Genomic DNA, 25,000 nt, shown 5'->3' on the forward strand with positions numbered 1-25,000 from the left:
CGTGCTAAGGTTTGCTTGCTCTAGTGGTTTTGGTGGATTTTTTTTGAGGTGGAGCATGTCCATTAATTCCGGTTGACATGGCCTTGTATGTCAGGCACATGTCACCTCTGAGCAGATGGTATGCGACTGAATAGAGCTGAGTTTTCTTCAATCTGGCAGCATATGACAGATTTTGGAGTCCCTTTATCCTTTTGGTGAGGAACTTTTGGGGTCTCTCCAATTGCTGCAGATGTCGGGTGAGATACATCCCTAATGGGGCATTGTACTCGATCATTGGTCTGATAAGTGAAGAGTACAGGGAACAATGACCTCACTAGATCTGGATGTGAATCCTTCATGATCAGGTGGGCAATGTAGAAGGTCTTTCTAACCACTTTAGCAATGTGAGTGTCAAAAGAAAGGCCACTGTCAACCTGGGTCCCCAGGTCCCTGATAACCTCTTCTGTGCTTAGTGGATTGCCACCTATATGGTAGCTTGGGGTTACCTTTGTTTTTCCCGAAGGGTCTGACTATACATTTTTTCACCAAATACTTCAGGCCATGGCTCTGGCACCAGCTATCTGTTTCCGTGAGTCCCTTCTGAAGGATATCCGTGTCCGATGCACTTTCCACTATGGCAGTTTGCAGTCGCCTGCAAACTTTGTCAGCCAAAGTCCTCCCATGTTGGCCTGTACTTCTGAGAAGTAGATGCCAAACAATAGGGACCAGGACCCAGCCCCCTGGGATACCACTTCCGCTATGACCAAGCTGTGGGAATTGCATCAAGCTTGGAGTCTGACACAGCCAGCAACTCTAACCCTGTGGGTTCTGTCCTAGTTTGCAACCCATCTTGTGACATATGGGTTTACATTTAAGCTGGTAAGTTTTCTACAGCCTTTGCAAGGTCAAGGTAGGCTGTATGGACTGCCTTTCCTCATCAATGGCCTTGGTGACTGTTTCAAGAAGTCGACCAAGTTCAAAAGGCATGATCTTCCCTTGACAAAGCTAAACTGGGTCGGGTCCAATGTCTGCAAGTCCCCTATATCTTTGTTTATGAGCTCCATTATGATCCTCCATAGCTTTGCAGACTAGACTTGTTGCTTATGGGGCTGCAATTACCAGGGTCCGAGAGGCGCCGCCCTAGAGTGGGACCACAGCTGCCGATGCGCCACTCCTTGCACGTATCCTGTGGTAAGGCTGAGATTAAACAGCTGCCTTGTGCGCGGTTTAATTCTCATTTAGCTCATGTCTTATGTGCGGGGTTAATTCCTCATTTAGGCTCAGTGTAGCACAAGTGGGGACACCATCCGGTCCCATTGATGCTGTGTTTTTAGCTTTAGAGAGAGCAGCATTTGAGATGTCCGGGAGGCTACACTGCTGGGATAGTTATCTCCTTTAGGGGGGGTGAAGTTTGCACTGAACCTGTCTGCCAGTATGTTGGCAATGTCTGTGGGTTCAGTGATTTTTGTATCATTTTGGACTAATTCTGAGCATATCTGGGAGTTTCCACCCAGGTTCCTAACATAGCTGAAAAGGCCTTATGATTGTCCTTGAATCCATGGCAATTTTTCTCTCAAAATTGGCCTTAGTTGATGTTATGGGTGCTCATTTTTTTTTACTAATAATGAGATCAGGGACTTCCTTTATGTTTTGTTCTATCATGTAATAGCTTTCTCCTCTTATTGTAAAGTTTTTTGGTGGGGGTCCACCAGACTGACGCTCTGCCTTTTGTGGAAAGAGTCTTTGGTTTTTGTTGGGATTGCCTGATCCATGCAGTCCTGAGGTGTTCATAGAAGGCATTTGTAAGGGCTTCGAGCTTGGGTTGTGGTTTCCTCTGGCTCAGGGGCCTTGAAGGATACCACACCAGTCTTGAGTAGTGTGAAGTTTGCTTTAGAGAAGTTCTTCACTATGGTCTTTTTGGGGCTTGGGGGATGTGGATTTCCAATGAGATTAGTTTATGATCAGATCTCATCAATGAGGGATATACTCGTGTGGAGCATTTTGTCCCCATGTTTGTGACAATGAGATCTAGTATATTTTCTCCTCTCGTGGAACAGTGACTAGCTGTTCCATGGCATTTGAATTTATGAACTCCAGGAACGCTAGAAAGTTAGGGCTTGAGTAATGTTCCCAGTCTATATTCGGGTAGTTGAAGTCACCCAATATGATGGTGTTTGAGATACATTTATACCCTCCAGTGTCTTCAGGAAGGCTGTGTGGGGTTCCTGAGTTTGAGAGGGTGGACTGTAGCATGCTACAATTTGTAGAGCAGTTTTGCCTATGGTTAGTTGCACCTGGATGGTTTACCTGGAGGTGTGAGTATCCTTTATGAATATGGATACACCCTCCTTTTGTGGTGTGTGGTCCGGGCTTTGGGGCCGACGCATGATATGAGGTAAAACCTAATAGTGCCGGGTGCTCTCACGAGCCTTGAAGCACGTTAGAGTTACAGCTCACACATCGATGTTCTCCATACTGAGAAGGGCCTCGTTTGAGATTTAGACTTCTGGCATTGAGCAGCATTACCCTCAGTTTCTTCCCATTTTGTTTTCTAGGGTGGTAGGTTTAGAATTTGGCCTAAAAGGCACTATGGGGTGGCAAGAGCCTTAGCCAATATCCGCATGTCATCCCAGGCAGACAGACACTGGATCCCCTTTGAATGACACCAGACATTAAGCCAATTGTTAAAGCTGATCATCTTGTCTCTATATTGTGGCATCATTCTTGGTGAAGGAAGGATACTGCTCAGGGTTAGGGTCATACCTGCCTGGGCTACATAATCAGAGAGCTCCTCTATGTCTCTTTTCATGTAGTCCAGGGAGGTGCGCCTCAGGTCGTTCACACCAGCATGGACAATGACTGTGTCATATTTGTACTTGCCGTGGAGTGACCAGTGCTTGTGTTATGTGGCGGATTCTACCTCTCCTTGTTCAGCCTGGTGAGTGGGACCAGTGTGTCTGACTATGGAGTCACCTATGACAAGTATGTTTGGTGTTGTATTTGGCCTTAAGGGCTGTGACTGCTTGCACACTGCTTTTGTGGTTTATGTGTTGCTTGTGGGGTGTCTTGAGGTAGCAGTTGTTTGGGTGTCTGCTTTGGAGGCCTCTGCTGTTTAGGTAAATTTTTACTCAGAGCCTCAGAGTATGTCTTTGTGTGTTTATGTGTTTGATTCAGTGGAGTGGTAGCATTATGTGAGGCTGGTTTTGTGGTGTGTGTAGTTGCCTTCTCCTCCTGTCTGGTCTTGCCAGTCCTGAGTTGAGAGAGCTCAGCCTCCAGTTTGGCTAAATAGCTGCATCTCTCGCAAGTATTTGTGTTATGTGGGAGGAGGAGAGGGTTATGAGGCAGTTATAACATTGCCTCAAGATTCCCAGATTCACCAGCTGGAGAGGAGATTGACAACTGACCTTTGGACATGCTAAAATATATTTGGGAACCTTAATTGAAAACAAGGGCCAGTGGGGAGTGAGGGTGTAGTGCTTTTAATTTTTAGTGCTGACTTATATAATTGCTTTAGTGAGCAAGTGCCAGGTAACTTGAGTGCAATGTGTTACAAGTAACTAAATGCAAAAACGACAAACAGTAACTTTCTTTCAAGTGAAACAAGGAAATAAGTACAGTAAGCAATGCGTATATTATATAGTTGTTATAACAAACTGGATGAATCCCATGCTTCTAGTGACTGGACCCTCAGGATGTGCTGCAGTTAGCCTTGTACTACTGAACAGCTATTAGCCTCGAGACACCCAGTAAGCACGCTTATAGATGACTGTGTGTAATCATAGTTTACTGATTGGACAAGCTCGTTTTGATTTTACAAGTGCTTTATTTAGACTTGTTGCTTGTACTTTCAAATTGAAATTGCTGCTTAACTAAAGGACCAGATCTTTTTAGATGTATATATAGAATATTTTTGTATATCTTAGAGTTGGTTTTGTACACTACTGCCTAACTGACTCAGTATCCGCAGATATTTCTAACCTTGCCTACTACTATTCTTGAACGTTTTTTTTCTGTGCATACTGTGTTGCACTATATTTTATTGCTTAACACCTGCTGCTTTTACTGGTACATGTGCTTATATTGTTCTGTTTCCTTAACATTTTTCTCTCTACTTCCTTTCAAGCGTGCAACCCTCCTGCTAGTGTTAACCCCCCAGCTTCAGTGTTCTGCAGTCTACCAGAGGCCCTGAGATAATCTTCAGCACAGTTTCAGATACCTCCTCCCAGTATAGGAGAAAGAGCCTTGTCCTCCTATGCTGTACTGCCTTTGAGACGCTAAGAATTTACTTTTTGGAAGCATGTGTATAATACTTCTTACAGCCTAATTGAACTATAGCCTGTCTTAATATTGCTTAAGTGAACACTCCCTGCCAGGTCAACCAGCAGTTATAGCCTCCTAATCTTCACCTCTATTTTCCCCTTTTAGCCTCTCTGCTGAATCCTGCCCCCCCTCTTTTTATCTATTTATTAACTTTTTTTTTTACTTTTTTCTCTATCTTTCTCCTATTTCCCCACTTTCACTCTTTTATTCCCTACGGGGTAACCCTTATTATATAGTACCTACTGTGACCAGTAGAGTGCAGTAGTACCTTTTCCCCCCAATTCTTACTTGTTGTAAGCTTCTGTAATTAAAGTAGTTTCTGACTCTTTTTCTGTCTCAGTTACCTCCTATACCTTATCCCTATATTACTGTATCTACCCATATCTACTCTCCTCTTACTCTACCATCCTTGGTACCTTACTTTGAACTCACCTCCCTTCATTGCTGATTGTTTTTCCTCTGAACTGGTCCTCTTGGCTCTGCCCCGCTCTGTTCGCCCTGCGGGCTCACTCTGCTCCCCTACCCTACCCCAATCTCCACTCACCCCAGTGTCTTTACACTTATACTTCCTAAACCACACCCCCTTCCCTACCCTACCAATCCTCTGCTTCAACCACTCTACACTACCTAACAACACTCCTCCTCTTACCACCTATCTTCTTACTCCAACTTTCTCCACCACCTTTTACCGTACTTCTTCTCCATATTCCTTTTTCCTTTACAAGTCCTCCTTCTAAGACCTTACCTACTACCAGTTTCTACTTTTTTCTTATCCCTGCCCAATCTTTTAATGCAGTTACACAAGCAATCCTATTACAGCTGTACAGTTAATTCTAGCAAAATGCCTACAACAAATAAAGCTCTCCAAACTAAGTTAATACTCATAGCCATACTTATACTAGTACTCACTTCTGCCTACCTCCTCAACTCCTTCAAAAAGATTAAGTATTTCCACTACAAATACTCTCTAAAACAAACAGCCATTCAAATCTCTACCCTTACCCATTTTCAAATAAATACTTCATCCACTCCCTGCTACCTGCTAGCCTAATTCCATCGCCTCACACACATCAAATTCCATAACTCCACTGTAAAAAATTTAAATATCTAACTAGCTTCATCTATAACCCTGTTTCTAGACTAAAAGCTCCCACCTTAAAAGATGGTGACATCCACCCCAACCCAGGCCCAACCAATGTTTCCACAGTAACAACTCAAAGCACCACTCCCTCTACCCTACCTACTTTGACCAGTCTCTCCAACTTCTTATTAATAGACGTCTTAATATCCGCAGTATTAACAACAAAGGTAACCAGCTACATGCCCTTCTTGCAATTCATTCCTTTGATATCTTCTGTCTTACAGAAACTTGGCTAAAACCAGGAACAAAGGGCATTGAGATAATTCCCCCAGGTTATAATATATTGAGATTTGACCGCACAAAAAGCAAGGGTGGAGGAGTAGCAGATCTCCTCAATACCCTATATCCCCCCCAAGATAATAAGGCAGAAGTCCTTATCTCTAGACTGCAACTTAAAACTAGTAAATCACTAAACATCATCTGAATCTACCTACCTCCTGGTACTAGCAGCACTACTATAGAGGAGATTCTAAGTTGGGTATCTACTACTTATCCACAAGAAACAATTATATTAGGTGACTTTAATACTGACTGGAAGTGTGTCAATACTGACAACCCTTCCTCACATATTAATCTTCTTGGTTTCAGTCAAACAATCTCCACCACTACTAGAACTAACAAACCAAACAAAAAAGAGAGTATCGTAGATTGTATTCTTATTAACAAACAACAACAAACTTATAAAGTAGGAACTCTGCCTGATGATATAAGTGATCATACTTTAACTTATATTATTAGACAAAAATGATATTCCTAACATCCCCATGTACAGGATCTCATGGTCCCATAAACACTTTAGTCCTGTATTTTTCCAAAATGAACTTAATGCCTGTGACTGGACCCCTCTAAAAACTCTCCCACTCGAAGAGGCTGTTAAATATTTCAACTTCAAGTTCTTAACAATCCTAGATGAACAAGCACCCAAACGGTCTATGAGAATGAAGTCTAAGTCAGCTCCCTGGCTGTCAAAAGACACTAGACAAAAGATATTGCTGAGGAACAAATCCTGGGCTTAGTGGAGAGCTACCAGAACAATTTCTGAGTAACAAACCTTTAGACAATTGAGAAACATTACAAAAAGAGCCATACTCACTGACAAAAATAACTACTATTGGAAACTACAACAAACCCACCATAATAATCCACAAAAGTTCTGGTCAAGTATAGACTTCTACACCCTGGCCACTCTAGCACACCATCTCCACTTGGAGCTGATAATAATAACTCCCAGCAAACTGCCAATGCCTTTAATACATTCTTTACAGACACCATACAATCTTTAGCCCAACAACTATCCACAGACAACACTGGTCTCCCTGCCTCTTTATTTGATTCTTTACCAACTTTCCAACTACAACCCATCTCTACTACCTACATCCAAAACATCATCCAAAAACTTAAACCATGTACCTTCTCTGCAGACCAAATATCATCAGAATACTTGCAAAAAGCAGCTAAATCAGTTGCCTATCCTATATCCATCCTTATAAATAGAACTATAAATGAAGGAATTATCCCAGACATCTGGAAAGTCTCCCACATAACCCCTTTACATAAAGGTGGTAACTCTAATAATTATTTCAATTACAGACCCATAGCTCTCTTATCACCCTTAGCTAAAGTCATGGAAAAATGCATTCATTGCCAGCTAATAGATCACTTAACCCAACATAACATCTTAGCTAACTGCCAACATGGCTTTTGACCATATCATAGTACCACTACAGCTCTACTTTCTTTCACCAACTCTATCAACTGTAACCGTAACAATAATAGCCTCTCTTCTGTACTCTTTATTGACCTGTCAAAAGCTTTTGACATGGTAAACCACTCTTTACTCATAAAGATCCTTGAATCCCTCTCTCTAGACACCAAGGCTGTCCTCTGGTTCAAGTCTTACCTTAACAATAGGCAACAAGCAGTTATCTGGGAAAATAAGCTATCTTCCCACCTGCCCGTCTCCCTTGGAGTACCTCAGGTCTCTATTCTAGGACCTCTTCTTTTCTCCCTGTTCATCAATGACCTCCATGTAGCAATCCCTCAAGCCACCTGTATACAATATGCAGACGATTCTACGCTCATTTGTTCTGCCAACTCTATATCTCAACTACATTCTCTAACCCAGAAAGTATTCACCACAGTAGAGGCTTGGTTCTTGAAACACTGCCTCCTATTGAACGCCAAAAATACCAAGCTCTTACTCTTTATACCTGACAATAAATCCCCTCCTATAGACTTCTCAATCAAATCCAATAGCAGCCCCCTTATATCCCCAGACTTCTAGGAATCACAATAGACAATAACCTCACCTTTGACAACCATATTAATAACTCCATCGAAACAGTGAATAGAAAACTGGGCTTCTTATATAGATTTAAACCCTTCTTAACTCCAACAGCTATAACTAAAATTGCCCACTCTCATTTAATTTCAACTCTTCTTTATGCCTCACCCATATATACTAACATAAAAAAGTAACCTCATCAAACTAGCTAACTCCTATAATAATATAGCCAAATTTGCCACTGGGAACCCATTTAGAACTCACCATTGTCAGAACCTAAAGCAACTAGACTGGCTTGAACTAAAAAACATTCTGAAACTCTCCCAACTTACCATTGCTCATAAGATATTTTACCAACCCAACAACACCCCAATACTTGCCAACCTTATTACCCCCTATAGGAATCTCAACTCCTTACGCTCCTCTAGTAAACGTCTTGCCAGCATAAGCAAGTCTAATAACTTGGCTGGAGACTCCTTGTTCTTCAATACTGCTGGAAAAAACTGGAACTTTCTGCCACCTGATCGAACATTACAACATTTCCTCCCACTCTTTAAACAAAGGCTCAAGAAACATCTTAAAACACACTGGTTATGCCCCTATTGCAACCCTGACTAATCCTTGCCTTCTCTACTGCTATTTCTATACTGCCTCCTCTCACTAATCAATATTACTTTACCCTTCTGTAAGTAGTAACTATCACTTGTAAATTAAATAACTTGGACTTGAATGTAAATTTTCACATTTTCTGTATATTACCACAGATATACTGTAAAGTGAGTTACCCTAGCCTGTAAGTATATAGGCATTCAACACAATTTTCCTCTCACTAATACTTACTACTTACTTATACAAATAAAGGACATCACATTATTATGTGTGATATATTTTGTTAGAAGATTTCTGTGTTACAAATGGAACTTTTCTCCCCAGGCCTCTACTGAAAATGGAAATATATCCAGTTGGACTAGCCCGGTTAACAAATGTAAAATAAAAATAAATAAATAAATAAATAAATAAATATATATATATATATATATATATATATATATATATATATATATATATATATATATATATACACATACACACACACACACACACACACACACACACACACACACACACACACGCTCCAGATTTGATGGTTTTATTGAAATGGATATCATATTTTAGGGCGTTATCGACTGTGATGCCCAGGAGTTTTGTGTGAGTATCTGGGGATATGATTGTGCTGTTGTTGGAACTTATAGTAAAGAATGGGGAGGAGGATGTGCAGGTGGGAAAACGATGAGCAGTTTAGTTTTGTTGGGGTTTAATCGAAGCTGATGGTTTGCAAACCATTTTTCTACATCATTGAAAGTATTCTGGGTTAGGGTCATAAACTCAGCTGAGGAGGAGGCGGCACATATTAAAGTAGAGTCGTCCACGTATTGGATGCAGGTGGCCTTGAGAGTGATGGTGGGTAGGTCATTGATAAAGACTGAGAAGAGTAGTGGTCCTAGTATGGAGCCTTGAGGGACTCTTAGAGTAATGGGTAGACATGTGGATAGGGTATTCTGCCATAAAACTGCTTGTTGTCTATCAGACAGGTAAAATTGGAACCATTTAATGGTGCTACTATTCAGTAACAGTTTCTTCAGTGTGCGGAGAAGCAGTTGGTGACTGACCATATCAAAGGCCTTAGAGAGATCTAGGAAGAGAGCTGAGGTAAGTTTGTTATTGTTTCGGTTGGTGTTGGCAGAGTTAGAGAAGGATAGGAGGGATGATGTGGTGCTGTGGTGTGGCCTAAAACCATGCTGAGAGTTGGTCAGTAGTTTATTTTAGGTGAAACGGTGCATTAATTGGTTGTGGATGCACTTTTCCATAATTTTGGCCAGTGGTGATAGCATGGCTATTGGTCAGAAGTTTGAGAGGTCTAAAGAATTCCCTCCTTTATGAAGGGGAATGACATGGGAAACCTTGCAGAGAGAGGAGATAGTGGCTTCAGTCAAGGTGTGGTTTATTATGATCGAGACAGGGTATGCAATGGCATCTGACCCTTTTTGTAAATAGTCTGCTGGGAGGAATAGTAGTAGCAGGCTTGAGTTTGTTAATTAGAGATCGGATGGTGGATGCATATTCAGGTTGGAAGGCAAAAGGGAGTAGGGTAGTGGTTGTGAAGGAGTTTTGAAAGGAGCTGGTGGGGGGTAGTTGGCTAGCTAGTGACTGGATGGTTTTGGTAAAAAAAATTGTTAATGATGTTAGCAGTTTCCTCTGGAGTTTTAAGGCCGCAAGTTGAGGGGGTGAGGTGGAGGTTTGGCCAGGGTGGAACAGTTTGTTTATACCTGCCCAAAATCTTTGAGGTTTGTTCTGGTGTTTTTGCTGAAGGTGTCGATAGAAGTTTTTTTTGTCAAGCAGTGTGGCTTTCTTGGTATCATTCCTTAGTTGTTGGAATTTAATATGGTCAAGTGGGTCTTTGGAGGTGCACCATTTGCCCCATGCTTTATTTCTTGCTATGATTTTGGTTTTGGTTACTTTAGAGAGCTAGGGGGCGGTCCTAGTTTTGGCTCTGAGGGTGCGGATAGGAGTGTGGGAATCTAGAATGGAGAGGAATTTAGAATTAAAGTAGGCTACAGCATCACCTAGTGGAAGTTCTTTAAGTATGGCCCAATTGCATGCTCTGAGTTCATTCTGAAAGTCAGTGGAGTTAAAGTTCTTGTTGTTTCTGATAGATTTATATAGAACTTGGTGGTGGTTATCTATTTATGCTTAATGATGTAAGTGAGTAGGTGGTCACTCATATCATCTGGGAGGATACCCATGTTATACAGGTCTGGGTGATTGTTGATAAGAATCCAGTCCAGGATACTGCCTTTGTAGTTGGATTTATTTATTCTGGTGGATGAGGATATAAGTTGGGTATAACCATGAAGGTTTATATGGGTGGTGGGAGATTCAGAGAAACAATTGTTCCATTGAATATTAACGTCTCCTAACACCATAGTTTCTTGGGGGGATGTGTTGCAAAGCCATTGGAGGAAGTCTTCTGGGGTATTTGCATTGTTGCCTGGGGGGGATATAAATGCAGGCAATGAATATAGATTTACTTTTGTTAAGCTGTAGTTTGCTAACGAGAACTTCTGCATTACTGAACATGGGGGTTGTTGTGGGGCTAGAGTGACATTGATTGTGTTTTTAAACAGAACTGCTACTCCTCCACCTTTCCTGGTGTTACAGTCTAGTCTAAGTGTGTTGTACCCTGGTGGGATAACCTCATCATTTTTAGTTCCTGGTTTTAGCCAGGTTTCTGTAAGACATAGCATATCAGGTGAGCAGGTGACTAGAAGGGCATGAAGATTATGGACCTTGTTGTTAATGCTTCTGATGTTTAGGTGACAGGTCAGGAGAGTTAATGGAGAAAAGAAATTGTACACAAAACTATAGAATCACTATAGGAAAGAAAAAATGAAAAACATTTTATACAAACTTGTAGAATCACTACATCAGGGCAAGTTTGTAATGCATTAATCGCTGTCAGAATTGCTCACTGTGTGATTATGTTGTGTTAACAGACAATATTTATGAATTCTGAAATACAGAAAATGTATAAGTTACCATTACTGCAGCATTAGATGTGCTGTTGATATTGCCATGTGCAAATTTTGCATGGTGTTTTGCATTGAAAAGATAGAGAAAATGTTGTGTACATGCAGATATGAGTATCTAAGGAACAATAGGTTAGCATACATCACAGAACCCCATATCTCCATGAGGCACACAGTTCATATCTTTGAGAAAGTCAAGAGCTGTCCACTAGGTGACAGTGTTGTTAACGTTTAAGAGCAAAAGGTGAGTGATTACATGAGTGTTAACATCGAATCAAGGTAAAGGCTTGAATCAACAGTTTTCATTAAAACCATCTTTGGAAGAGAAAACAGTATCTCAAACCTGGGTTGGGGATAGCTGCTGGGAAACTGCTACCCCTTCTACTGAGGTCTCAATCCAAGCCTCACTGAGGAGATCAGTCACCAGATCTCCCTCAGACTCCTCCTACCACTGACTGCAAATACTCAGCACAAAGGCCTCCCTATCATGGTAAGGCTTCATTATGTTAACATGGTACAATTTGTACCCCGGCCTCCTGCCTAGCAGTTTTACCATGTAGTTAACATTACTGACCTTCCTTACCACTTTGAGGGGTCTTTCCCAAGCTGCCTGCAGCTTATTGTGTCTAACAGGAATGAGGACCATTACCTGCTGTCCCACAACATACTCTGCAGCTCAAGCATTCCTGTCATACCAGACCTTTCTCTGCTGTTGAGCTTCTGCCAGGTTCTCCTGAGCCAAGCCCATGAGTCTGCAAAGCCTTGTCATGAGGTATAGGACATATACCACAACAGACTCCTTGTAGGATTCACACTCATCCTCCTACTCATCACAAATCAAATCCAAGGGCACCCTGACCATATGCACATACAGCAACTTAAAGGGTGAAATACCTGTGGATTCCTGGAGTACCTCTCTTTATGCAAACAGCAGATGGGACAACAATTTGTCCCATTCTCTCTTAAACTAGTTTGCAAATGCCCTTAGCATGGTGTTTAGTGTAGTTTAACCTCTCTACAAGACCATTAGTCTGGGGATGGTAGGAGGTGGTCTTTAGGTGCTTCATCCCACAGTACTCCCACAGACAAGCCAGCAGGTCTGATATGAAAGCGGCACCTCTGTCAGTCAGTATTTCTCTCAGGGAAACCTACCCTACTGAAGATATCTAACAAAGCATTTGCCACCTTCTCTGCCTTGATGGAGGACAGAGCCACTTCCAAAGGATATCTAGTAGCATAATCTACTACCACTAGGATATATTTCTTCCCCATGAAATTGAGGGTACTCAGAGGCCCCACAATATCCATAGCTACCCTCTGAAATGGCTTCTCAATCACAGGCAAAGACATCAAAGGAGCTTTGACCTTGTCTCCTGCCTTGCCTACTTTTTTGGCACTGGTCACAGGTTCTGCAGTTACATGTTACATTCCTTGCAATCGCGGGCCAATAAAAGTTCTGCACAATACGTCTCTTGGTATGTTTTATGCCCATATGACCTGCAACAGGAATGTCATGGGCTATGGCTGGAAGCACCAGATGGTAGGATCTGGGCACTACCAACTGCTGTATTACCTTACTCTCTAGCCCTCCCACAGGGGTCTACTCTCTATACAATAACCCTTTGTTCCAGTATACAAACTCCCCTATTCCTTAAAAATCAGGTGCCTCCTTAGCTACCTCCCTCAAGCCTCATAATGTAGGGTTCGAGAGGTAAGCCTATATCAACTCTACCTTTGTGACCCTTCCCAGCTCCCCTTCCACAGGAAGTCTGGTATCCTCTGACAGAGCTGCATCATTGTCAGCCTGAGTACTACCACTCACCTCTGCCCTTGCAGTCACCCTATCCAAGGGAACATCAGTACATATCATCAGCTGTGGCTCACCTTCAGGTTCACTTCTGCAGGGTAGCTGCCTCCCCGAAATTGCCACATCACCAGCCCCAGATTCAGGTGTGGGGTCTGTCTGGGTCTCCCCAAGGCTACCAGACTCACATGCCTGTCTCCAAGCCTGACTGTGTGCAACTGCATGCACACAAGGTACTGCATTATCAAAATCATTCCCTATCATGACAACTGCAGGGATATCCTGAAATAAACCTACTTGCTTGCTTCCTTTTCCACCCTCCTAGTCAAGGTGAACACTGCCCAAGGGTATTTGGAATGGGGTCACTCCTAAAGCCCTGACTGGAGTGGACTGCCCAAGCAAGTGCTGTTCCTCTTTAACCACTGCAGACTTCACAATGATTATGTCAGAGGCTGTGTCTCTCTTAGCAGTGGCCTGTTTCCATCGACTAAGATAGGATACAAACTCTGGTGATAGTTTGGCACCACTGTTGTCTCCAGGCAACTTATCTCTGGCATTCTGTTATTTCCACTTGCTGGGTCCCTCACCTCTTATCTCTGGCATTCTGTTATTTCCACTTGCTGGGTCCCTCACCTCTTGTTCCCCACCTTGCTTCAGTGGACATTTGTATGCTACATGGCCCCTCTGGTTACATTTAAAATCTGAACAGTGATCCTGGCCATGTACCTGAACTGTGGCTCCCCCTTTTACTGGTGGACTTATTTGGGGTGGTTTAGGCTTCCCACTATGGCTTCCCTTATATCCAAGTGCAACACTGAGTATCCCTTCTTGTGCAGTGGTGCCCTGGTTACTAAGTAGACATCCCCTTTTCTTCTCACCTCATCTGTAGAGTTACACTCCTGGTCTGCTACCCAGATTCTCATGTCCTCAGGCAAAGTGCTAAGGGCTTGTTCACTCAGCAAAAGGTCTGCCAGCCTTTCAAAAGTAGTGACCTGACACCCACTCACCCATCTATGAAAAAAGTGCTTACCTCAGCAATATAATCACATACACTTTCATCTGCCCTACATCTATGCTCACAGAACTTTTTCTGTAAGCTTCAGGTATTAACTTAAAACATCCCAATAAATATTATTTAATCTTGTCATAATTTAAACTATCGGTATCAGACAGTTTAGAAACAGCAGTTATAGTTATACCATGAAGTGAGGGGGTCAGGAACCATACCCAGAACCCTTGGTCAACATTATACTGCTTACATACTCTTTCAAAAAATATGAATAAAACTATCAAAATTATCACCTTCTTGGTATTGAGGAAGAAGTTTACTGACCTTGTTGCTTCTGGGGTTCAGTTATTCCCTTCCCCATTACCTCCGTGCTCCTGTCAAAGAGTCAACATGTCCCTCCCATGTGTCAGCGTGTCCCTCTCATGTGTCAGCGTATCCCTCTCATGTGTCAGCATGTCCCTCTCGTGTCAGCGTGTCCCTCTCATGTGTCAGCATGTCCCTCTCATGTGTCAGTGTGTCCCTCTCATGTGTCACCATGTCCCTCTCATGTGTCAGCATGTCCCTCTCATGTGTCAGCATGTCCCTCTCATGTGTCAGCATGTCCCTCTCATGTGTCAGTGTGTCCCTCTCATGTGTCAGTGTGTCCCTCTCATGTGTCAGCATGTCCATCTCATGTTGACGCTGCTTCTCATTTTCTTTGGCCTCCAGATTCTGAAGTCTGTCTCTGCTGATTCTAATTCCAAACGTTTGTCTCCAGTTCAAGTCTCTTTAACTCCAGATGGGTTTTTAAGTCCACTGAGGAAAAGGTGAACTGTCCTGTTTCTGAGAGCTGTACATCCCCATCACTAGACTGATTGTTTTTCTGGTTGCTGGTCTGTGCTGCAGCTGTGACTAAGGCTGAAATCATTTCATCTTTAGTCAGGTTGGCATGCAGAAGTCCTTTGCATTTGCACACCTTAGCCAACTGGTTCACTGTCAGCTTGCCATAATCCACTACTGACATCTTTTTCTGCTTTCCCTGACTAAACTAAGCTAGCAAAAATAAATAAAACTGTTGTGAAAAATTAAACTCTGTATGTTTACCTTGTAGCTGCTGACAGTACACACACCTTCAGTGACAACTGCTTACAGACTACAGAAATTCAATTAATATCCACACCACAGCTCACCAATATGCGACGTCCCTTCACTGGGCCAGTGATCAAGCAGCCTCAATGCACACTACTGACACTGGTGGGGAACATTCACTGTGAAAAAAATATATCCATACAGTATTTTCAAATGCAATCCTCTGCACCAAGTACAATTTCCCTAAAGAGTACACAGGGGAATGCTCACTCTTGTCTCGGGGCTGTGCTTCCTCTACAGGTCCCTAATAAGACTCCCCACTGACCACTGTACAGCTGACTCCTTAGCTGGGTGTTCCAAGTCAAGTCCACCACCACCCTCTCTGTGAAATCAGTGCTCTCAGTGTTGTCCCTGTTCAAATTAGCTCTCACACACACTCTCTTTGAGGTTTGATTTTGACACACACACACACACACACACACACACACACACACACACACACACACACACACACACTTGGGAAAGGCTGGCATAGCTTCCCCGCTCTGGCACCTTCACCCAGACTATAAGGTAGATCTGCTGTCACCAGAACACCCAAAGCCAGATACTTTAAGTCTCTTACAAGGGTACCTAATTACACTTATTAAAATGAATACCTATACAAATGGTAGTGTTTAATCAGGCAGCAAGACTTTCAGGTATTTGGAGCCACATTGCCAATAAATAAATGCAAGTACTCTCAAAGGTTAAATATTTTCTAAAAGACCAACCACAATGAAAAGTTTAGATATATTTAATAATAAATACTAAAAAAATGGAAATACTGAATATCTATTTACAATAAACACCAGAGTTTCAATCACAGAAAATATAAAAAAAACAACAACAACACAGATGAAAAGACTCAGACAGACACAGAAAAACACATTTCGCTAATCTCACTATATTTTTCTAACTGACTGAAGAAATACTGGTCCATAGTTACTTACTAAAGCAAGGCAAGATGAAGGTAGATATGTGCCTTGTCAGGTCCAAAAACAGAGTGCACTCCTTACATCTGTCACTAGTATTCAAATATAATTTCAGTGCTGGCTACAGAATGACATCACATCTGGTCATCTGTCTCTGTGGTTCCCACACTACACCCACACTAGAAACTGAGCCAGTATCTGGTACTGATGTGTCACAATACACACATAGAACTTTAGATAAGGTTTATTACATCATCTGGAAACTGTAGAACTATCTCAACACTTCTACCCTTCCTGCAGAAACTATCCATCCATACTTTGACAGTCCAAGGTATCAATTAGTTCACCAGTAAGGATGAAAGAGCAGGATCCCAGCTCAGGCTCTTCACAGACATTGCATCTCTGTCTGCATTCAGGCCTGAGATAAAATCTTTATGGCCTAAACCAAGTAAGGTGGAAGAAGGTACCTTTGTTTGCAATTGATGCTGGTGGACTGGGGGTATCTATTTCAGGTGTTAAGGAAACTAGAGTTTCCACCATGGTTAGTGGAAGTGTTCATAGGTTCATAGGTGTGTACTAGGCTAATAGCCCTGGAACCTTTACAAACCTAGCCCATAGGATTACCCTGTTATCATGCCACCTGACAGTAGCTCCCAGTGCCTCTGTTGAGTAGAGCCACTGGAGTGATCCCTGGGGTGAATTTTCCCATCCACTCATTAAGATTTATCTTGAAGAGGACCAGTGAGGTGCTCTGCTTGACATGAAGTCTATTCCATAGCATGGGCAGTCTCTGGGTTATAAACGTATCCCTCCAGCATGTTCTGTTGATTGTGGTAATGAGGTTGAGGTCTCTGGTGCGTGTGGTGCGGAGAGATTGGGATTTCTTTAGATGTAGCATTTCTAACAGAGCTGGGTCAGACATGGCTTTGTAAGTCAAGCAGAGATTGCCTCTAAGTAGGTGATATGAGACAGAGAATAGTTGGAGTTTTTTGAGTCTGTCCATATAGGACAAATGTTTAAGGCCTAGGATCCTCTTTGTGAGGTACTTTTGCAGCCTCTCCAGTTGTTGCAATGATTGGGCTAATGAGGGAAGAGGAGACTGAGACAATGACATCTTTCTTCCTGGATGCAAAACCCTTAGTAATGATATATGCCACAGAGAAGGACTTTCTGACCACAGTGGTCAAAAGATAGGTTGCTGTCAACCTGTGTTCCTAGATCTCTTATAATGCCTTCTGTGTTCAGTGGACTACCATCGATGTGGTAATTCATGGGAACCGGGTTTTTCCCAAAGGGGATGACGACACATTTTTTGGCATTGAGCTTAAGGCCATGGTTCTGACACCAGCCGTTGGTCTCAGTGAGGCCTTTCTGTAGGATGTCAACACTTCATAATGCAGAGGTTATATGAAGGTGCAGCATCCCAAGTTAAAATAGTAGAGAGGTTATATATATATATTGGATACAGTCAGGGTACTAGGCAGGGATGTCCCTCATCCTTTCTTGTATTTGCACTATTTTTGGAGCTCTTGGCAGTCAGGATAAGGCAATCATGACAGAGAGGTTGCAGATGGGGGACATGGAATTGAAGATAGCTCTTTCTGTAGACAATGCAATCATTTCATTCTGTAATCTAGAGAGAAATTTGCAGGAGCTAATGAACTTGCTGAAGGAATTTGAGAGTATATCAGGATAGAAAATAAATGAAGATAAAACAAAAGAAGTTACTTTAAACATTAAAGCTTCAGACAGAATTAGTAAAACTCAGCTGGAGTGGTGGAATGACAATGAAATTTGATACTTAGGGGGTTGGCTGAAACCACATTAGAGGCACGGAGGGCCTGTTCTTATGATAAGGTTACTGGCATTTACATAGGGAAACGTTAGGAAGCGCAGTTTGCGAAACCTAGATCTGGAAGATAAAATACTTGTGTTTCAATACTACATTATATCTCACTTGTTGTACTTAAATCAGGCATTTTGGGCCTGACCAGGAAAAAAGAATTCACTAAAATAAGCTATCGGATGAGGGCTTCCATTTGGGATAGTGAGAAGCCAAGACTGAAGTGAAAAAAACGTTGTCATGTTCAAAGAGTTTTTGGTAAGATGTGCAAATCTTGTGAAGGATGAGAAATAGGTCCAAATGTTGGAGTAAAATAATAGATTGTTAAGATTCACAGATATTTTAGAGGTAATGTGGCTAGTGAAGGAAAATATTCCAGACTGCTCAATTCTAGATGCAGTATGAAAGCTCTTAAATCATCTCTCCCAGACAACTTAATTCTAGATGAAGTATGAGGGATGTCAAATCATCTGTTCCAGTGGCCCATTTTAAACAGTGGAAGCAAGACATTTTACCCATAAGAATAGAGATATAAAGAGAAGGAATGTACCTGCAGTGGTTAGGTGGAGAAAGCTTAATACAAATATTACATAGTTGGAGGGGATTCTGGCTGGGAATAGATTAATGGTATGGAAGGAGGCATAGTACTGCATATCTGCATTGCTTGGCATTAGGAGAAGAATGCAAAATTTAAGTTAATGTACCCAAAGAGCAGAGAGCGAGGTTTATAAAGTGGTTTGGAGAGTGCAGTCAGTTATGAAAGATAGTGACACAAGTGATAAAGTTGAGGGAATTCAGAAACTTTGCATGGATGTGCTTACATAAACACTTTTATACACATAAGAAGCCGTGAAGATTATACTCTGGAATGAATCAGCTGTGTTAAAGAAGTACTGAGATACAGGACTAGAAACACATCTTTTGGAATTTTTGCAGTTTGCAAAAAATATAAGTCAGATGTTAATAATATGATTAAGAGAGTAGAAAGGTATAAGTATTTTTGTGACTGATATATATCAGATAGATAAGGAAAGGGACAAATGGTGGCGCTGATCCTCTTAGTGGGGACATGGCTGTGGAAACAAATAAAACTCCCCAAATCAGGTATTTAATTACAATTAGGAGAAAATATAAAAAGAAGGAAGAAAAACTTTTTAAAATTCTAAATGCTAATGTAAGAATTAAAAGCAAATGGTTTGTTGCCAGGAATATATATATAGGATATATAGCAGGAGGGTAGGATGAAAAATCCTTCACACTGTCATGGATGGATTGGGGGTTTTTACGGTGTGTTTTTCTTTTTTTTTTTTTTTTTTTGTATTTTTGTATATATAGTGTAAATAGTTTTGATGTATTAACAATGATTAATTAACATAGGAAACCAGTATACTGAGAGGGCAGATTATAAGATTTATTTATTTTTTTTGTTTTTACAACTGATGAAAGTAGAAGTCGTCCATGTACAATGTGTAATGCAGATAAAAAGATGGTATTATTGCCATTTGTATATTGTTACTTTTTCATAGATAGAATATGAGGGTTCTTATTTCATTGTCTCTTAGATAAAAATATATATGTATTATCTCAATAAGATTATAAGAGTGGAGCTGTTGTTATGACTTCACATTTTGAAAATATTTTGTCTGTATGATCTTTAAAGTTTAATAAAATTGCATTATGGAAAAACATCTAAGCAAACATCAATATTTGGAAGCAATTTCATAGTATTGTTTGCAGTTCTTGAATAAGATTATAATATAGACATTTTACTTAAAACAATCTTATTAACTATTGCATTTATACATATTTTGCAACATGCACATGTTCTCCATAAATATTATATTTATTCTATAAAACCTGAAATTACTTGATTTCATGATTACTTTTCCTAAGAAATAAAACATGTAACTCACCACATTCTTTTAAGACTTGGTAAGTCTTTGACTTGGTTTCTTTCCCAGGTCCTAGTCGGTTTCGGGCTCCTTTAAGATCTTCCTCTTTCATCACTGGACGTTTCTTCTTCTTCACTTGAGTTTCCTAAAAAAAAAAAAAAAAAAAAAAAAAAAAACAGCGTAATTCATGTTATTATATGATGAGATGAAAATGTCTTCCTGCAAAGTTTTAAGGCTTTAATTTTATGGATTAAATTAAAAGCAACTTTAGAAAAGTAAGTAATGCTTGATGGTTGGTCTTGTATGAAAGTGACGTAAATTCATAAAGCCTTTTTCTGACTTTTTCCTCACTTTTAGCTGCTCTGCATTCAGTAGAACATTCTAATTTTTTCACACACATTTATTGAACTATCATTGTGACACAGGCAAATTTACCTTCATATAAAAGTAATCAAACTATATTAACATAAGAAATATTAAACTTCACATATATTGCTATACTATATCATATTCCTAAGCAGTATTACATGAATTATTCAGTCCCTGTTTTTTTAAACAAGAAACATCTTTATTAAACCATCACTTACTACATAGGCAATCATACATTTATATAAATGGAAACAAACCACACCAACACAATCTTAGTTGCAAGCATTTTACATCACAAACCATACTGACACTCCCAACTGCAAACATTATACATCACTTATAATCTATTCACTCAAACATTACATAGCTTACTTAAGTCCTGCTGCCTTTTAGGCCTCATTCCTCCCTTGTATGTATTGTTCCCACAATTCCCATTGTTTCATATGTAGTTTTGCTCCTACCTTTTTCTAAAGATCTCAGTTCCGGTTGTTTTATCTCTGTTACTATAGTCACTACTTCTAATATAGTTGTTTTAGATTTTGATTTCCATTTTCTAGTAATTGCTTTTTTGGCGGCCACCATTATTAGAAACAGCAAGACCTTACTATATCTAGGCAATTCTGATTCTGTATCATAGCTCAGAAAAATCGTCTCCCTCATCAGACCAATCTGCCCACCCAGCATCTCTGACAGTGCATCCTTCAGGAAATCCTTAAAGTCCACCAACTCACAGCACTCCCAGAAAATTTGCTCCCAGTTATCTCTTTCTTCCCCTTCACACCTCCAACATTTACTGTATACCTGAGGAAAAATCCTCTGGAGTCTACTTGGGGTATAAAATATCTATGTATACATTTCCAGGCAAAAAATCCTACATCTTCTAGATTTTATTGCATATTTGGGATATATATATATATATATATATATATATATATATATATATATATATATATTTATATCCTCCCATTATTTCTTTGTGAATTGCTTATCCAGTCTCTCTTCCCAAACCTTTTTAACCTCCTCTGATTGATTCCTATAGTTATTGTGCAATATTTTATATGCTTTATTAATTATTCCTTTTTTAATGGCAACTTCTGTTCTAGAGTCTATTACAAATTCTACCAGTGCTGGTCTTTCATTTAGGACCCCCCACCTATATCTTTCTCTTTGCCTATACTCTGATATAAGTCCCTGATAGGGAAGGGCAATCCCTAACCTGCAGTCCAAATAAATACTTGGCATCTTCCCATTCTATTACCTTTCCTTCTTTAATTATTTGCTCCCAGTATCTTGGTTCCTTTGCCAGTTTTCTCCAATAAATTCTGGAACCCTCTTGCCTATTGTCTGTATCCCTAATTGCAGTCATCCCTTTTGACAGACTCTCCTTTCTCCAGTCCTGTGTTGGTTTAGTTCTTAGGATATTTTTGCTATTTTATGGATATAATATTCTGTCTGGTTGTTGTTATCCTCCTTAAAGGCCCAAATCCAAAATCCCAGTCTCTCCTTCTTTCTTGAGCTTTCCCATGTTTCATGCAATGTTCCAATTCTGACAAATTTTAGTGTTTGTTCTGTTGCTCTGATTGCCCTTTAATATCACCAATTTGTGCTTAGAGTTATCACAGTCTAAAAGGAGTCAACACGAAGTTGAGGATCCCCCCCCAAAAAAAAGCAGATCTTCACAAATCAAGAGAATGTTGGACTATAGCAAATAGCTTATTCAGCCCCCAAGGCTTTCATATATTTTGGATTAATCCTTCTCTACCCTGTAGTGGCTTTTTTAGGTAATGTCACTCTTCCAAAGCTTGCAGCTTATATCCAAATAATATTAAGGCATTGTTCCTAAATACTCAATCAGAAGTTACAAACTTCATGACACCCATGCAGATGGGAACTGAAAGTTCGACTGCTGAGTCCTACACTAAGGCACTGTAGGAGCACACCCGCTCATGTATGAATCGTGCCATACCAAATAGAACCAAGATGCTCTCCTCCAAAAAAATAAAACCAATCTGGTGGTCCCCTGCCATAAATAAATTTTACAACAAAAGGAAGAAATTGTTGCAGAAAAGAGGAAAATCCCAGGATGCAAAAAATTCCCTTACCAGCCTCAGTAAGAAGCTGAGATCCCTCATAAAATCCTCCAAAGCTAGTTACGAAAATAAAATTGCCAAAGATTCCAAAGACAACCACAAGGCATTCTATAACTATGTCAAGAATCTAAATGGCAATGATCAGATCTGCTCTGAGCTAAAACAGAATGGCATTAAATATACTGATCCCAAGGATATTGCCAGTATCTTGGTAGATCGATTCAGTGCAACTTCATCCCCCTCTCACCCCCTAAATGGCCCATCTCAATACCGGAAGATTGCCAAATTCTGGTAATAATGACCACACAGGTAAAAAACGCACTCTCCAAAGCTAAGAATTCAGCATCCATGGGACCAGATGACATCCTGGGCTGTGTACTACATGAACTACAAAATGAACTGGCACCTCACCTAAGTGTCATGTTTAATCATACCCTCACCTCAGGCTTCATGCCCACTGAGTGGCGCACAGCTACAGTCATCCCACTCCACAAGGGGGGATCCCCCTTGGATCCTGGGAACTACCACCCCATCAGTCTGATGAGCCTGATCTGCAAGGCCATGGAACATATTATCATGGAACTTATAAATAAAGACATTGGCAACCTTAAAACACTAGACCACACCAAGTTTGGGTTTGTGAAGGGCCGATCTTGTCTCCTGAACCTAACTGACATCTTCGAATTAGTCTCCAGAGCGGTGGAAGAGGGCAAGGTGGTCCACACAGCCTATCTGGACCTTGCCAAGGCCTTTGGCACCATCCTCCACTCTGGAATCAGATAAACTTACTAAGCTGGGCATTAATCCCTACATCACTCGATGGGTTGCCAACTGGCTTACTGACAGAACCCACACTGTAAAAGTAGCTGACTACAAATCCAGCTCCAGACAAGTAACAAGTGGAGTACCTTAGGGTTCAGTTCTGGGACCTCTCTTGTTTGGCATCTACTTTTCTGAAGTACAGGCCAACACTAAGGGACTCTGGCTAACAAAGTTCGCAGATAACTGCAAACTGGGAGCCATTATTGAATCCCCAAATGATGTTGATTCTCTACAAAAGGGCCTTACAGAAACAGATGCTTGGTGCCAGAGCCATGGTCTCAAGCTCAATGTCAAGAAATGTATAGTTATCCCCTTTGGGAAAAAACATGTACCCATGAATTACCACATAGGTGGCAGTACACTAAACACCGAAAGTATGATAAGAGACTTAGGGACACAGGTGGACAGTGGTCTCACCTTCAATAACCACATTGCCACAACAGTTAGGAAATACTTCTATGTGGCACACCTCATCACTAAGGGCTTTTCATCCAGAAAAAAGGAGGTCATTGTCCCACTGTACACATCTCTCATTAGACCCATTATAGAATACAATGCCACATTTGGTATGTACCTCTCAAGACATCTGCAACAACTGGAAAGGCCACAGAAATACCTCACCAAAAGAATCACAGGCCTAAAGCAGATGCCTTATGCTGACTGCCTTAAAAAACTCCAGCTATACTCTGTCGCGTACCGTCTACTCTGAGGTGATCTCTGCTTAACATACAAGGCCATGTCAAACCCAGAGCTGTTGGACATGCTACACTTAAAGAAATCCCAATCCCTCAGAGCCACATGCTCCAGGGATCTAAACCTTGTCATCACAATAAACAAAACATGCTGGAGGGATAGGTTCCTGACCCAGAGACTCCCCGACTCTGGAATAGACTGCCCATACATGTCAACCAGAGCACCACTTTGGCCCTCTTCAAAAGGAACCTTGATGACTGGATGGGAGAAAGGAAATTCACCCCAGGAATCATGTCAGTCGCCCTGCTAGACAGGGGTCCATGGAAGTAAATAGTGTGGGAAGAAATAACCATGGAATTGTTATGACTAGGCTTGTATAGGCCCTAGGGCCAATAGCCTAGTACCAACCTATGAACCTATGAACTAGGAGCCTTATAAAAACCTCCTTGAAAATCTTGATATATACATCATGACAGAGATCTTGTTTAAGGCTAATGAAAGCACCTTATCAGTGCAGGGTTTCAATGCCTATCACACAGTCAGGCCCACCACATTAGAGAAAGACACTAAAGGCAGATGTTTCTCCAAATTCTTAAAAAAAAAAAAAAAAACATTTCATCTCCAGAATAGTTAGACAAGATAATGTGCTGGAACTCTTCTATGTCCAACTTAGTATTAACAAAATCCCTTATCATATCATAGATAACTCTAGGACCCCATCTATGTCCCCCTCAACTAAACACTGGGCCACCATGGTGAACTTTGCCCTTTTCACCACTATACAGTGATCTCGGAGTTGGTATATTTAGTTACAGGGGGTGTGGGCTTGATTTGCTTCAGTTCATTTTTTTCTGTGTTGGTTAGTTTCCCAGAGTGAAATTGCGATGCTTTGGGTGTTCGATATCATGCGGTTTCGGCAAAGTGGTCTCAACATTTGGAATTTCCTGTAAGTGATTTATCGACAATTTAAAGTAGATCCATATATATATATATATATATATATATATATATATATATATATAAGCATTTGTTTACTGGGAAAGTCCAACTTGGATCAAAGCCAATTTTTAGTGGAGACCCGGGGAGAAACGCTCTAGATGCATGTCTTTGTAACATGGGAGGAAACTG

The 25,000-nt window shown here is 40.9% G+C and overlaps 1 protein-coding gene across 1 annotated transcript in view; it reads right to left on the bottom strand.

The window, feature by feature from the left end:
- MUSTN1 (musculoskeletal, embryonic nuclear protein 1) overlaps window positions 1-25,000 on the bottom strand; it is a 126,086-nt gene that overhangs the window by 74,643 nt on the left and 26,443 nt on the right. The window contains exon 2 of the mRNA XM_044078909.1: window positions 19,920-20,043. Coding sequence (XP_043934844.1) covers window positions 19,920-20,043 — 124 coding nt within the window. The remainder of the gene's footprint in view (window positions 1-19,919; window positions 20,044-25,000) is intronic.

The sequence above is a fragment of the Protopterus annectens genome, chromosome 7.part1, assembly GCF_019279795.1.
Source record: "Protopterus annectens isolate FY-2018-M chromosome 7.part1, PAN1.0, whole genome shotgun sequence".
Lineage (NCBI taxonomy): Eukaryota > Metazoa > Chordata > Ceratodontiformes > Protopteridae > Protopterus > Protopterus annectens.